At 37.9% G+C, this 12058-nt stretch overlaps 1 protein-coding gene across 2 annotated transcripts; it reads left to right on the top strand.

The window, feature by feature from the left end:
• Nucleotides 1-1490: 1490 nt before the first annotated feature.
• Nucleotides 1491-11793, top strand: LOC138703521 (THAP domain-containing protein 3-like). Of its 2 annotated transcripts, none has more exons than XM_069831438.1 (3): nucleotides 1491-1734; nucleotides 1823-2075; nucleotides 9808-11793. In XM_069831438.1, the coding sequence occupies exons 1-3, from the start codon at nucleotides 1649-1651 to the stop codon at nucleotides 10450-10452; spliced, it is 984 nt and encodes a 327-aa protein (XP_069687539.1). In that variant the 5' UTR covers nucleotides 1491-1648; the 3' UTR covers nucleotides 10453-11793. The 2 variants fall into 2 exon arrangements, with proteins under 2 accessions (XP_069687539.1, XP_069687541.1); XM_069831440.1 differs by lacking the exons at nucleotides 1491-1734; nucleotides 1823-2075 and adding exons at nucleotides 2136-6057; nucleotides 6179-6428.
• The last annotated feature ends 265 nt before the right edge of the window (nucleotides 11794-12058 follow it).

The raw sequence follows: 12058 nt of genomic DNA, 5'->3' as shown, positions 1-12058 counted from the left end.
CATTGTGTGAGGCAGAAACATGGGGGTTACGACGAAGTGAAGAGAAATGCATTTGAAATTTGAATATGGAGAAGAATGGAGAATGTTAAATGGACAGATAGAATGAGAAATGAAGCTGTGCTTTAAAGAGTGGGTGGAGAAAGAATACTGCTGAAACTGATCAGGAAGAGACAAAGGCATTTGCCCGATCACTGGCCGAGAAGAAACTGCCTACTGAAGGATGCAATGGAAGGAATGATGAATGGGAGAAAAGTTCGGGGCAGAAGAAGATATCATATCAGATGATAAACGACATTAATATATATGAATAATATGTGGAGACTAATTCTGCTTTATTATTATTATTATTATTATTATTATTATTATTATTATTATTATTATTATTATTATTATTAACTAATGGCGGGCACTTGCATCATTCACCCAAGTGTCCCCATCTAGTGGGCGACATACTGAAGCTTGTTCTTTCACCCACCATGAAGGCAGTGCCCTTGGTTCACCATAGGATGCGACTTCATATGTAACACAGTATGGTGATGAGTTGATAAATGGAGCAATGGTGGAATTATGGTAGGGGAAATGGTAGTACCCAGCAAAAACCTACCAGCAAACACCATCTTTGTCCAGCACAAATTCCAGTTGAACCATCTGGGTTACCAGCGTGAAAAGCAGGTGCTCTAGTCGTCTGATGCCCTGAGTACAATTATAAAGTAAGCCAGATCAAGAAGCTAAAAAATTACCTAATAAGGGGAAAATTTTCATAACTAGTCATAGATTTCTTTGGGATTTTTTTTTTTTTCAATAAAGTAGGCTACTTTGAAAATAAGAGCCTACCTGGATGAACTCGTATAATTTAAAACCGAATTTAATTTATGCAGTTCGTATCTAATTAAAAATAAAATAAATCTGTGGCGTTACAGCCCTTTAAAGGTCCAGACTATGCAGCTGGCTGCTGGTCTCACGGCCACATGCCAAAGAAGAGGTGGACGATCATCACCAGAATAGATGTATTGTGTGGTTAACACGATGATCCTCTCCCCGTCCACACCTGTGGAGTAACGGTTAGCGCGTCTGGCCGCGAAACCAGATGGCCCGGGTTCGATTCCCGGTCGTGGTTTTCCCTCAACCCAATACGAGCAAGTGCTGGGCAACTTTCGGTGCTGGACCCCGGACTCATTTCACCGGCATTGTCACCTTCATCTCATTCATACGCTAAATAACCTAAGATATTGATAAAGCGTCGTAAAATAACCTACTAAAATAAAAATCCTCTTCCCTTCCCCCCAATCGATATAGTAGCTGGCTTTCGTAACCGAATCGTATCTAATTATAGAAACAATGCAATCTAAATTTTCTACTCAGAACAAAGTCCAATGATTATAAACTATAGTCAGGATTGAATTTACCCGCAGATCATCATCCATCATCATCATCATCATCATCATCGCCGTGTACAATTACTCGTTGATGCGCGCAGTAGCCATATTATTTCACTACATGAATATTACAACAGTAATGGAGATGCATAACCACGGCTTCCGTATAACCGTTTGGAAGCCTCTGTGTTCTTAAATAAGACAAACAGTTTTTCACCTTGGTTGAACTGTTCTAACTGCAATTTAAGTTGAATTATTTATTATTAATAATCATGGTGAATACGTGTGTAGTGTCTGGGTGTGGATTTTCATACTCTAGAAGAAAGCAACAAGGAAAAGAATATGTTTCCATACACGCGTATGTAATCTTCAACATAAACATGTCCTCTATAATTATTAAATTTGTCATCGGCGGGAGAATTCAAACGAGTGTTAATATTTTTCAGATTTCCTACTCGGAAAGACTTAAGGGAAGCGTGGATAAAGGCAGTGAGGCGAAGGAATTGGAAACCAACAGCAGCTTCGGCTGTGTGTTCTCAACATTTTCGCCTCGAAGATATGGATTTTACGGGACAAACTAGAAGACTGAAAGAAGGAGCCGTTCCTTCTATATTTTCACGAAACAGACCTACAACAGGAAATGTACAATGCAATAATGTCAGCGAAATCACTGAAGCAACGGCCAATGTAGATAGTGAGGTTAGTTCAGGTTTTATCAGTTAAAATTTTAATTTGCTTGATCGTGCATGTAACTGAGTAAAAATAATGGGCTTAACTAGTGCACGGAAAGCTCAGTTTATTTTGGAAGTGAAAATCATCTACTGAGCTGACTGAGCCACATCTTTACCAGCTGTTTTATTCAGCGAGTTCAGTACTCAGTGTTGTCAACTCAATTCTTGAAAACTCGCTATAAAAGAGTGTAGAAGATGCTAAATTGATAGCTGTAGCTTTACCACTCTTTCGGAAGATCATTCATTCATAGTGTTCTGCCCAAGAACAGATCTTTCACTGTAAACCAGTCTTTCTTATTTTCCGCCTTCCCTTTAATCTCCGCATATGTTTAATGTATCTTAATGTTGCCTATCATCAGATATATTCTTCTGTCCCGAACTTTTCTTCCGTTCACCATTCCTTCCAATGCATCCTTCAGTAGGCAGTTTTTTAGCCAGTGAACCAGCCAGTTTCTTTTTCTCTTCCAGATTATTGCCATTGTCTTTTGCATAGCTGTTTAGGGACAGCTCGTTTGAGTGTGCCCACTACTCTAATTTATTGAAGACTGTCTGCAACTGGTCTCGTGATTGGAAAAGAATCTTTATATCATCCGCTTATAAATAAACTGAACTTCCACTGTTTTGACTGGAGGGCTCAGGGTGCCTCGTTAGTTTTAGAAATCGGTTCCGATTTCGTGACGTCGTTGATTACTACATAGTTCCATGATGTGATATTCTTTGTTAATCTTGCTAATGGAATAACACTTCCAGTCATTACTTTCAGCTTCTGAATGAGTTTCTGTCTATTGATGATACCTAACGCCTTTGAGTATTGTATAGTACATGTAATTTCCATCTAGGAATTTGGAGAACCTCACCTTTATTCTTAAATAGAGATTCAATGGCTTAGATCAGTGGTCGTCAGTACTCGCTGAAATGTGCAATGGGTAAGCTGTGCCGTCCCATGTTCACCGTCGTGCAGCAGGAAGAGATAGAGAGCATATCTGCTAGCAGCTACGAGTGCACCTTGGTGCACTGTGTTTTCTGTGGGTAAGAGACGCTAGCCCCAGGGTACTCTGCGCTGACGACCACTGGCTTAGATAATACAGTTCTCTTTGTGGAAGAGAAATTGTCCCTCTGGAATCTTCTTTTCCACTGGTTGTGTGATCCTAATGGTTCCTAGCCTCATTAGTACCTTGAATAATGTAATTTCAAGGATATGCATTTATATGTGTCAGGATTGCTTACGTTTGCTTTCTTTGCACATTGTGTTTCATAAAGATTTGAGAGATTACAAAACTTTTGAACTTATGTTAACGAAACTAGTCCAGAACGAACAAGAAACTCAAACAGTTTACTCGTGTACGGCTTTTTTTTTTTTTTTACGCTGAGCATTCACATTAGTCCATTTTGTTTTGTTCAGCTCTAGCTGAAGCTTGTATTCCATTGCTGCTTCCACTAGGCCGTCACTCAATAAACTATTTTGTTCAGCTACAGATGAAGCTTCTATTCCACTGCCAGTAGGCAGTCACTCTCATTATTTTGTTCAGCTGCAGCTCGTATTCCTTATTGTGCAATGGCTGTTATAAAATTGTCCTGCTTTTTGGAATTTTACACTACTAGGTCAGCAACTACTAGGGGGCGGATGTTGATGACCTAAAAATGTATTTAAAATGATCATTAAAATGCCCTTAAACTAATGGAAAAATGATATAAAATTAAAAGAAAATAATATTTAAATGTTATTCACTGTACTCGCACCACAACTTCTTAAAAATTAGTCACCTTGTTTAAATGACTGCCCTGCAAATCTCGGAGAGAGGAGGCAACTTCCTGGAATTTGGCTAAGATAAAGGAAAAGAACATGCAACAAAATGAAGGTTTTAAGGGAAAACTGTAGATTTTAATGAGGGTTTACAATGTGTTTCAATCAGGGGTGGTCGATCAAAGCCCTCACTTAAACTAAGCTGTTAAGTGTTTTATATTACTTCCGTTGTGTGAAGTGAAGCCTTCAATGGAATGGGGGATAGACTTTAGAGTCTGTTCCAAACTATAAAACTCAAACCACTGTTATTCACTTATTCAGTAGGTAATTTCTACTGATCTAGTTGCTGAGAAAATGATTTAACAGACTGATCGGTAAAGAAGAAAGTAAAATGCATTCCAAATTATCTAAAATTTCTCCAAAGTATTAAAAATGCTGAAAAAAATATATATAAAAATGACCTATTAGTTCAAAAACGTCAAAACATGCAATATAAGAAAATATTTTTTTTTACGTTGTTATTAACATAGAAAGGATTTCTATATTAATAGACATAGGCCTAGTTCTAATCTGAAAAATAAGATTACTTTTCATCAACATCCGCCCCCAAGTGATTACTGTCCAACGTGCATTTCGTAGAAAATTCGAAAAAAAATCCATACAGTGTTGCCAAAACGTAGGATAGGACGTGTATCTGAAAATGACAAGCTCTTAATGTTGTGGCCCCCAAGATCACCGGACCTCACTCTGTGATTACTTTTTGTGAGGTTACGTCAAAGATAGGGTATTTGTCCCATCGATGTCGAGTATTATCATCGCAGCTGTTAACACTGTTGACAGGTTCATGTTGATGCAAGTGTGGGAAAAACTAGACTATAATGTGGATGTGTGCCATGTCAGCCGTGGTGCACACATTGAATATTTGTAAGTGTAAAAAAAACTGTGTGAGTTCCTCGTTCGTTCTAGATTGGTTTCATTAACGTAAGTTCAATATTTTACTTGTAATAAAGCTTTGTAACCCCTCAAATCTCATAACACAGTATATATAATACCTTTCAGTGTAGCATGCTGCCATCTATTTGGAATGGTGCCCTGAATTGAGCATTGGTTAGGGAGGATGGTCCAGGCCTCACTGAGAACTGATAGGGTGCTTTTTAATGTTCATTGTAGGCTTACCTATATATTGTTGATTGTTGGGGCCACAATGCTTTCTTGTCTTTTATGTCGTGTATTGTATTCTCAATTTCCACCTTGCTGACAATGTCGGGACTCCACATTCTTCTTCTAAGGTGCATCTACATGGTTCAACTTTTCTTTCAACTTTACACATTCAAGCATGCATGCAAGATTGATATTTAATAATAATTAATATATACAGTATAAACGCAGTGAAGATGACATTCAAACCGGCACACTATGTAGATATAAAATCTTCATGCACCTTAATTGAACGCGCGTTTTAAACTTTATTCTTTTAATATTCCTCCCAGATTGCATGCGTACGTGCATTAAAAATTGAACCGTGTAAATGCAGCTTTATATCTATCCCGGGCTGATCTTTCTGTTTCGAAGTACCGGTACTAAACTGATTTAATGTTCCTTCCAACTTTCGATATAAATATATCTTGGAAAATGCGACTATTTTATCTGTAGTACTTTAGATCTATCTCTGCCTCTAGAGCTACTTTGTTTCATTCCTTTTCCTGAAATTCTTTCTTTCTTTTCTTTATCAGAATTTTATATTGCCACTGTTTATCTGCGTAGGTACAATGAAAGTCGCTGACAGAGACTGTTTTGCTTGATGGATGTTTTACTGGTGGAGTGATTTTTAGTGTTTCCCTTCTAGACTCTTAATATGTGATCAGGGATCATATTGATACAGCCATCCTCTATACCAACACGGAATTACACCAAATCCAGCGGGAAACTCGCTGTATTGGCTACCCTGTTTAAATTCGACTGAAGAAAACAACCGCATTGCTCTGTTCTGTGTGAAAGCGTGACGCTAGTATCGCAGCTACGCCATATTGCAGGGTGTAGTTCTCTCTCTGTCTATCTCTTGACAATTGTGTTAAGTGTTTTTCATTCGTTTTCCCGTGAAATTTATGTTCTAATGCTAAATAAAAACAGCGAAAATGGTGAAAAGTTGTGTAGCATTTGGTTGTTCAGAAGAACAAAGAAAGGGGAGTGGTATCCAGTTTCATAGGTAAGTTTATTCTGCTTTTGTTAAGAGAAAAATGAAATAGAACATAGTGTTATTGTATTGTAGGCCTAGGTTAGCCGTCATTCAAATTACAAGTAGTATATTTTGTTATTTATAAATTCAGGTTTCCGCATTCTCGTCCTGAAATGTTGAAGAAATGGGTTCAAGCATTACGATGGGAAAATTGGTCACCTTCCATTCATAGTTGTATTTGTAGCAAACATTTCACAGATGAATGTTATCAAGTCCGTCCCGGAGTCCTAGTAAGATTACTCAAACCAGAAGCTGTTCCAACAATATTCAACTTCCCTGCTCACTTGCAGAAGAAAGTTTCAGTAAGAAGGCGTCTTGTACGTTCTGCACCAGTGTTACAGGTAATTGGTATGGGCTGTTGTGAAGGACGTGTCACCCAAATACTTGCGGCTTTTGATATGCCTTGCATAACTTATACGAATCTGTGACAGGTTAGGTTAGATTAGATTAGTTTAGACTTTTGGTATGCCTTACATATACTAAGTGAAGTGAAGTAAGTTTATTAATAATTTCATTATTTTTACAATTCATGTTCTTAAAACTTCTATTCATGAAAAAAAAAAATCAGTTTTTTTCTCTCTCTCTCTCTCGCTCTCTCGAAATCGCGAATATACGTCCTTCACAATCCCTAAGGTTTGTTGTGTTTATTCTGAATGTTTGAATGAATCGAGATATTTTTTGACAAGGCCTACTAATAATGGTAAAATAATTATCATAATAATCAACATGGATAAACTTCAGAACGTGATTACCTTCTGTCCCTTCTACCCCAACCACTGAAGTAAACTTGAAATTTTATATGTTCTAGAACTATAGTCAATAATGGATTATCTGTGAATTCATAAAAAATATCTTAAAATACTACTCTTAATTCTAGGAAAAAGAAAATTCTAATATACTGGTACCAAACTACATTCTCATAGTCTCACCTGTTACAAAAAAGGAGAATTGAAAGCAGGTCGTCCAAGATTTTCGGTTCAGTTATAATCTTGTCCTACGAAAAGCTCATCCAGTGCTTATTAGTCCTGCGGGATATTTTGTCCAATGTATAATTTTGTCCAACCTAAATTGTATCCATTTAGCAATGAAAACACAAGACTATTTGTTAGCAATCTGTTTTTATTTGTATAGATTTCAAGAGGTGGTTGTATAAACATTTAAATAGAAAGAATGAAGTACTAAAAGTACTGAATGAATTTGGAGTAATTTAATCTTCCTCGACTTCTTTGGCTGGGTTAACCTTCAAATGATATGCAATAGACCGCAGGTATGTGTTGACCCTATTTTCAGCCTTATACTGGGGATATTGCTGTATCAAAAGAAAATGAACTATAAGTTGCATGCAACTTCTGAAACTTTGCCGTACCAACCTCCAACAGATGTTAGTTCTCTAAATAAAAAATCACTTTGATTCATATATTACACCGTTAAGTGTACTAAACTATTAATATCTTTAGCTTTGAAAGCCCAAGACAAAAGTTAGAACAAAATTAACAAAATTTCTCCATAATCACATCTACACCCAACTGATAAAATGTTTATGCTTTTAAATTTAATTAATCTACTTACTATGTATTAATAAATTATGTTAATGATGTGACATAAGTTGCTACCTCGAAAATGTATACATACTGAGATAATCTAACTTACGTGCATATAATACTACAAGTTACTTAATATGCATATGACTAATCATACTGATGATAGTGTCCACCATAGTCTTAAAAATTAGGATCAACTTCGTTGCGAATCGCATACCATTCAGTAATCTTAAGGAAAGCATAACAGGGTAGCAACTTATGCTGCACATTGTATATTATATCATACTACATGTTTTTGTATAACTTTTTCTAATGTTTCATATTTCAGAGCTACGATTCTTATGTAAAATCTATGGAATACAGCGAATAAAATGAAATTCTTTGCTATGAATGTGGATTGAGTTTGTGTTATAGTCCTTCCTTTCATTGTTTAATTTATTCTTCATCCTCCCAGCAGGTTATAGTCATAAAAGGATTGTTACGTTCTGCAGAAAATTGTCATTCCACCTCTTCCTGGATCATCCCAGTGATCTCCTTCCATGTGGCTGTAATTAAAGATTGTCTTAGGGATTCTTGTTCCGATAGAGCATGTGGTTGATGTGCTGTAACCAGTTATGCTGATACTGATGAACATAATGCAGTATTGATTCCATATTGAGTTCACATAGACCTAGAATTACCATATTCTGAAATATGAAAATGCTGACACAATCCTCTCATCAACGAACTCCTTGTACCAACTTCGTCATTTATATGACTTTTGTCCACACCTGTGGAGTAACGGTTAGCGAGTCTAGCCGCGAAACAAGGTGGCCCGGGTTCGATTCCCGGTCGGGACAAGTTACCTGGTTGAGGTTTTTTCCGGGGTTTTCCCTCAACCCAATATGAGCAAATGCTGGGTAATTTTCGGTGTTGGACCCCAGACTCATTTCACCGGCATTATCACCTTCATCTTATTCAGATGCTAAATAACCTAAGATGTTGATAAAGTTCGTAAAATAACCTACTAAAATATATATATATATATATATATATATATATATATATATATATATATATATGATTGTTGCATATTTATCACTAGACCTAATTATCTTTAACAATTCCTTGTTACTATACAAATAGTCAAACTTACGTTTTGTATGTAAAATATTTTAAATTAAATTTCACTACACAAGTCCTTTCACAGAATCGATGGTAAGTCACATCCATGAAATTTAATAACTTGCTTGGTAATTCTAATGCTATTTACAGTTAACAAAATGAAGGATGTATCTGGATGAACAGCATTTACATTTTAAACAATCACACACACTGCAATGTGTTTCTCGCAGCTCACAGAAACATGAGACCAAACGAAACAAAAATGAATAAATAATACTTCAATATGAGAAAATGCGGACAAATAAGAGGATTTCCAAAAATGTATGTGGACAGCTGTTATTATTAACAGTAACAAATGTAAATGATACTCGGGAGGAAATTAAACACAGAATAAATATGGGAAATGCCTGTTATTATTCGGTTGAGAAGCTTTTATCATCCAGTCTTCTGTAAAAAAATCTGAAAGTTAGAATTTATAAAAACAATAAATTATATTACTGGTTGTTCTGTATGGTTGTGAAACTTGGACTCTCACTTTGAGAGAGGAACAGAGGTTAAGGGTATTTGAGAATAAGGTGCTTAGGAAAATAATTGGGGCTAGGAGGTATGAAGTTACAGGAGAATGGAGAAAGTTACACAATGCAGAACTGCACATATTGTATTCTTCACCTAATATAATTAGGAACATTAAATCCATATGCTTGAGATGAGCAGCGCATGTAGCATGTATATAGTGTTAGTTTGAAGACTTGAGGGTAAAAGGACCTTTGGGGAGGCCAAGACGTAGATGAGAGGATAATATTAAAATGGAGTTGAGAGAGGTGGGATATGATGCTAGGGATTGGATTAATCTTGCTCAGAATAGGGATGGATAGTGGGCAATGAAGCTCTGGATTGTTGAAAAGCCATGTGTAAGTAAGTAACGTAGATTACAGAGGAAATTTTGGATATTTTGTTGAGATACAGTATCTTCAAGATATTAGAGACTGTAGACAGTAAATCTAAAAAAACAGTTGAAATATCGAATCTTTACAAAATATGAAATTTCATTCATGTGTGTGCTCATGACTTGCAGGTGGAGAGGAGTGAGAAGGCTGACTCTGATGCCCAGGATGCTGAGCCTGACAACCTCCAACAGGCTGTTCAAGATGAGGAGTTCAATCAGGAGGAAGTACTGACATTTGAGGCACTGCGAGACCACCTGTGGGTAGGTGTAGTCCTTCCGACTCCACTGTGGGGCTGCCATAGAGACCCTGCAGGCAAGTATGTGGCCTTCACTCACGTTTCGGAGAGCACATGTGGTTCGTACATGTCCACGGACAAGGCGGTGTTATTTGATGGCTGCCTGGAAGCAGAGGTATTTGTTCGTGGACGCAGGGTGGTGCCCTCTAATCTGGCGCCCAGCACACCAACGTTAGTGAGGGAGCTAAGTATACTGCTGAGAAACGTGGAGGCACTGAGCGTCTGTCAGGGCACAGGCCTGGACAGTGCACAGTACAGCCCTGACTGCTGCCTGCTGCTGGAGCGCAAGTACCGCAACTCACGATGTTCCAGCTGCTCACTCAAACGCACTCACCTCAAGAAGACAGAGGCTCAGCGGCTGCGACGTGCTGCAGCCAAGCAGAGGCAGCCCCATCAGCTGCATCCCACTGATGAGGAGGGAGGAGGAGGAGGAGGAGGAGAAGAAGAGGAAGAAGAAGAAGAAGAAGACTACAGCTGAAGCTTGCTAGAAAATTGAGAAGAGGACTGCTGTTGAAACAGGGCAGGGACGAGTGGAATGAAGAGAACCACAGCTGAAAGAGACCAGGCTCGAGGGAAGTAGAGGACTACATGATAGGAATGCTTAGCACATACATGCCTACAGATGAAACTAGCAAAATACAGGCTGACATGACTACATCTATCCGAAAGAGGCTAGTGGTGCTTGGAACAAAGAGAGTTGTGACTGAAAAGGGCTAAGGATACTTGGAACAGAGAGGAATGTGACTGATAAAAGTCAGGAATGCTCGGAACAAAGATGAATGTAGCTGAAACAAGCTAGGGAAGCTTGGAACAAATGGGATTATGACAGAAAGAGGTTAGGGATGCTTGTTACAGACATGACTATGACTGAAGCTGGCCTGGCTAGTGTTGGTTGAAACAAAGATGAGGACATCTGAAACTGGATAGGGATACTTGGATCAAAGATGACTACAGATGAAGTCCACACCTGTGGAGTAACGGTCAGCGCGTCTGGCCGCGAAACCAGGTGGCCCGGGTTCGAATCCCGGTCGGGGCAAGTTACCTGGTTGAGGTTTTTTCCGGGGTTTTCCCTCAACCCAATACGAGCAAATGTTGGATAACTTTCGGTGCTGGACCCTGGACTCATTTCACTGGCATTATCACTTTCATTTCATTCAGACGCTAAATAACCTAGATGTTGATACAGCGTCGTAAAATAACCCAGTGAAAAAGCTACAGATGAAAGAGGCTAGGGATGCTTTAACATAATTGGAATTGGATAACTACAGCTGGAACTGGGATGTTTAGGACAAATAAGATTACAGCTCAAACTGGTTAGGGGCAAGTGGGAGAAGAGAACTAATGTTGAAACGGGTCAGGAACGAATGAGATGCAAAGAACTACTGTTAAAACAGATGAGAGAGAAATGGCATTACAGCTGATAATTCAAGGACGAGTGAAAAACGAAACTTCTTCATCTACGACAGTCCACTATAAGTACCAGATGAGCTTCTGCAATTAAACATTTTTTTGTGATATTAATGTAAGGAAGTCTGCTTCCATGGACTTAATGACAGGGAGAGTGAGTGGATCTACCATCTTACTACCTCTCATAACATCAGTTATTGTGTGATTGAGATTTCATATCAAATTTCGATAAGAGAGAATTGTGTCTGAAACATTTATGTATTAAGTAGACACAAGTTAACCGAATTTCGAAACTGTGTTATTTGGATGTTGGAGTGATTGATGACATTCCGCATGTTACATAGAAGTGTCAATGTTCACATATTTTGTGCATCCATAGTTATATTTTAATGAAAATTTAATGTAAAAATCAGTTGTTTAAAATGTTCTATTAATCTTGGCTCTACTTGTATGCTAATTTTGAGACCTACAAACACAAATAATCCCACTCCTCTCACCTGCTCATCTTCCTTCACACATGTAACTGTTTTGAAATGTAAGAACCCAAAAATGTCGCAACACAAGATGCAAAATAAGGTTGAAGATTTTCAATGTGATCAACACAAAATGCATATTATTTGGCTATTTGGGTGTTTTTTTTCTTCCTGCTATGTTGTTGTTTAGTCAACTGTCTGAAG

The sequence above is a fragment of the Periplaneta americana genome, chromosome 7, assembly GCF_040183065.1.
Source record: "Periplaneta americana isolate PAMFEO1 chromosome 7, P.americana_PAMFEO1_priV1, whole genome shotgun sequence".
Classification (NCBI taxonomy): Eukaryota; Metazoa; Arthropoda; class Insecta; order Blattodea; family Blattidae; genus Periplaneta; species Periplaneta americana.
The sequence above is the reverse complement of the archived record's forward strand: the minus strand, read 5'-3'. Positions and strand labels throughout refer to the sequence as shown.

Excerpts from the sequence above, each read along its gene's own strand:
- LOC138703521 (XM_069831438.1), top strand. The coding sequence starts at position 1,649 with ATGGTGAATACGTGTGTAGTGTCTGGGTGTGGATTTTCATACTCTAGA. Across the intron at positions 1,735-1,822 it reads GAATATGTTTCCATACACGC|ATTTCCTACTCGGAAAGACT; the intron begins GTATGTAATCTT and ends AATATTTTTCAG. Across the intron at positions 2,076-9,807 it reads CGGCCAATGTAGATAGTGAG|GTGGAGAGGAGTGAGAAGGC; the intron begins GTTAGTTCAGGT and ends CATGACTTGCAG.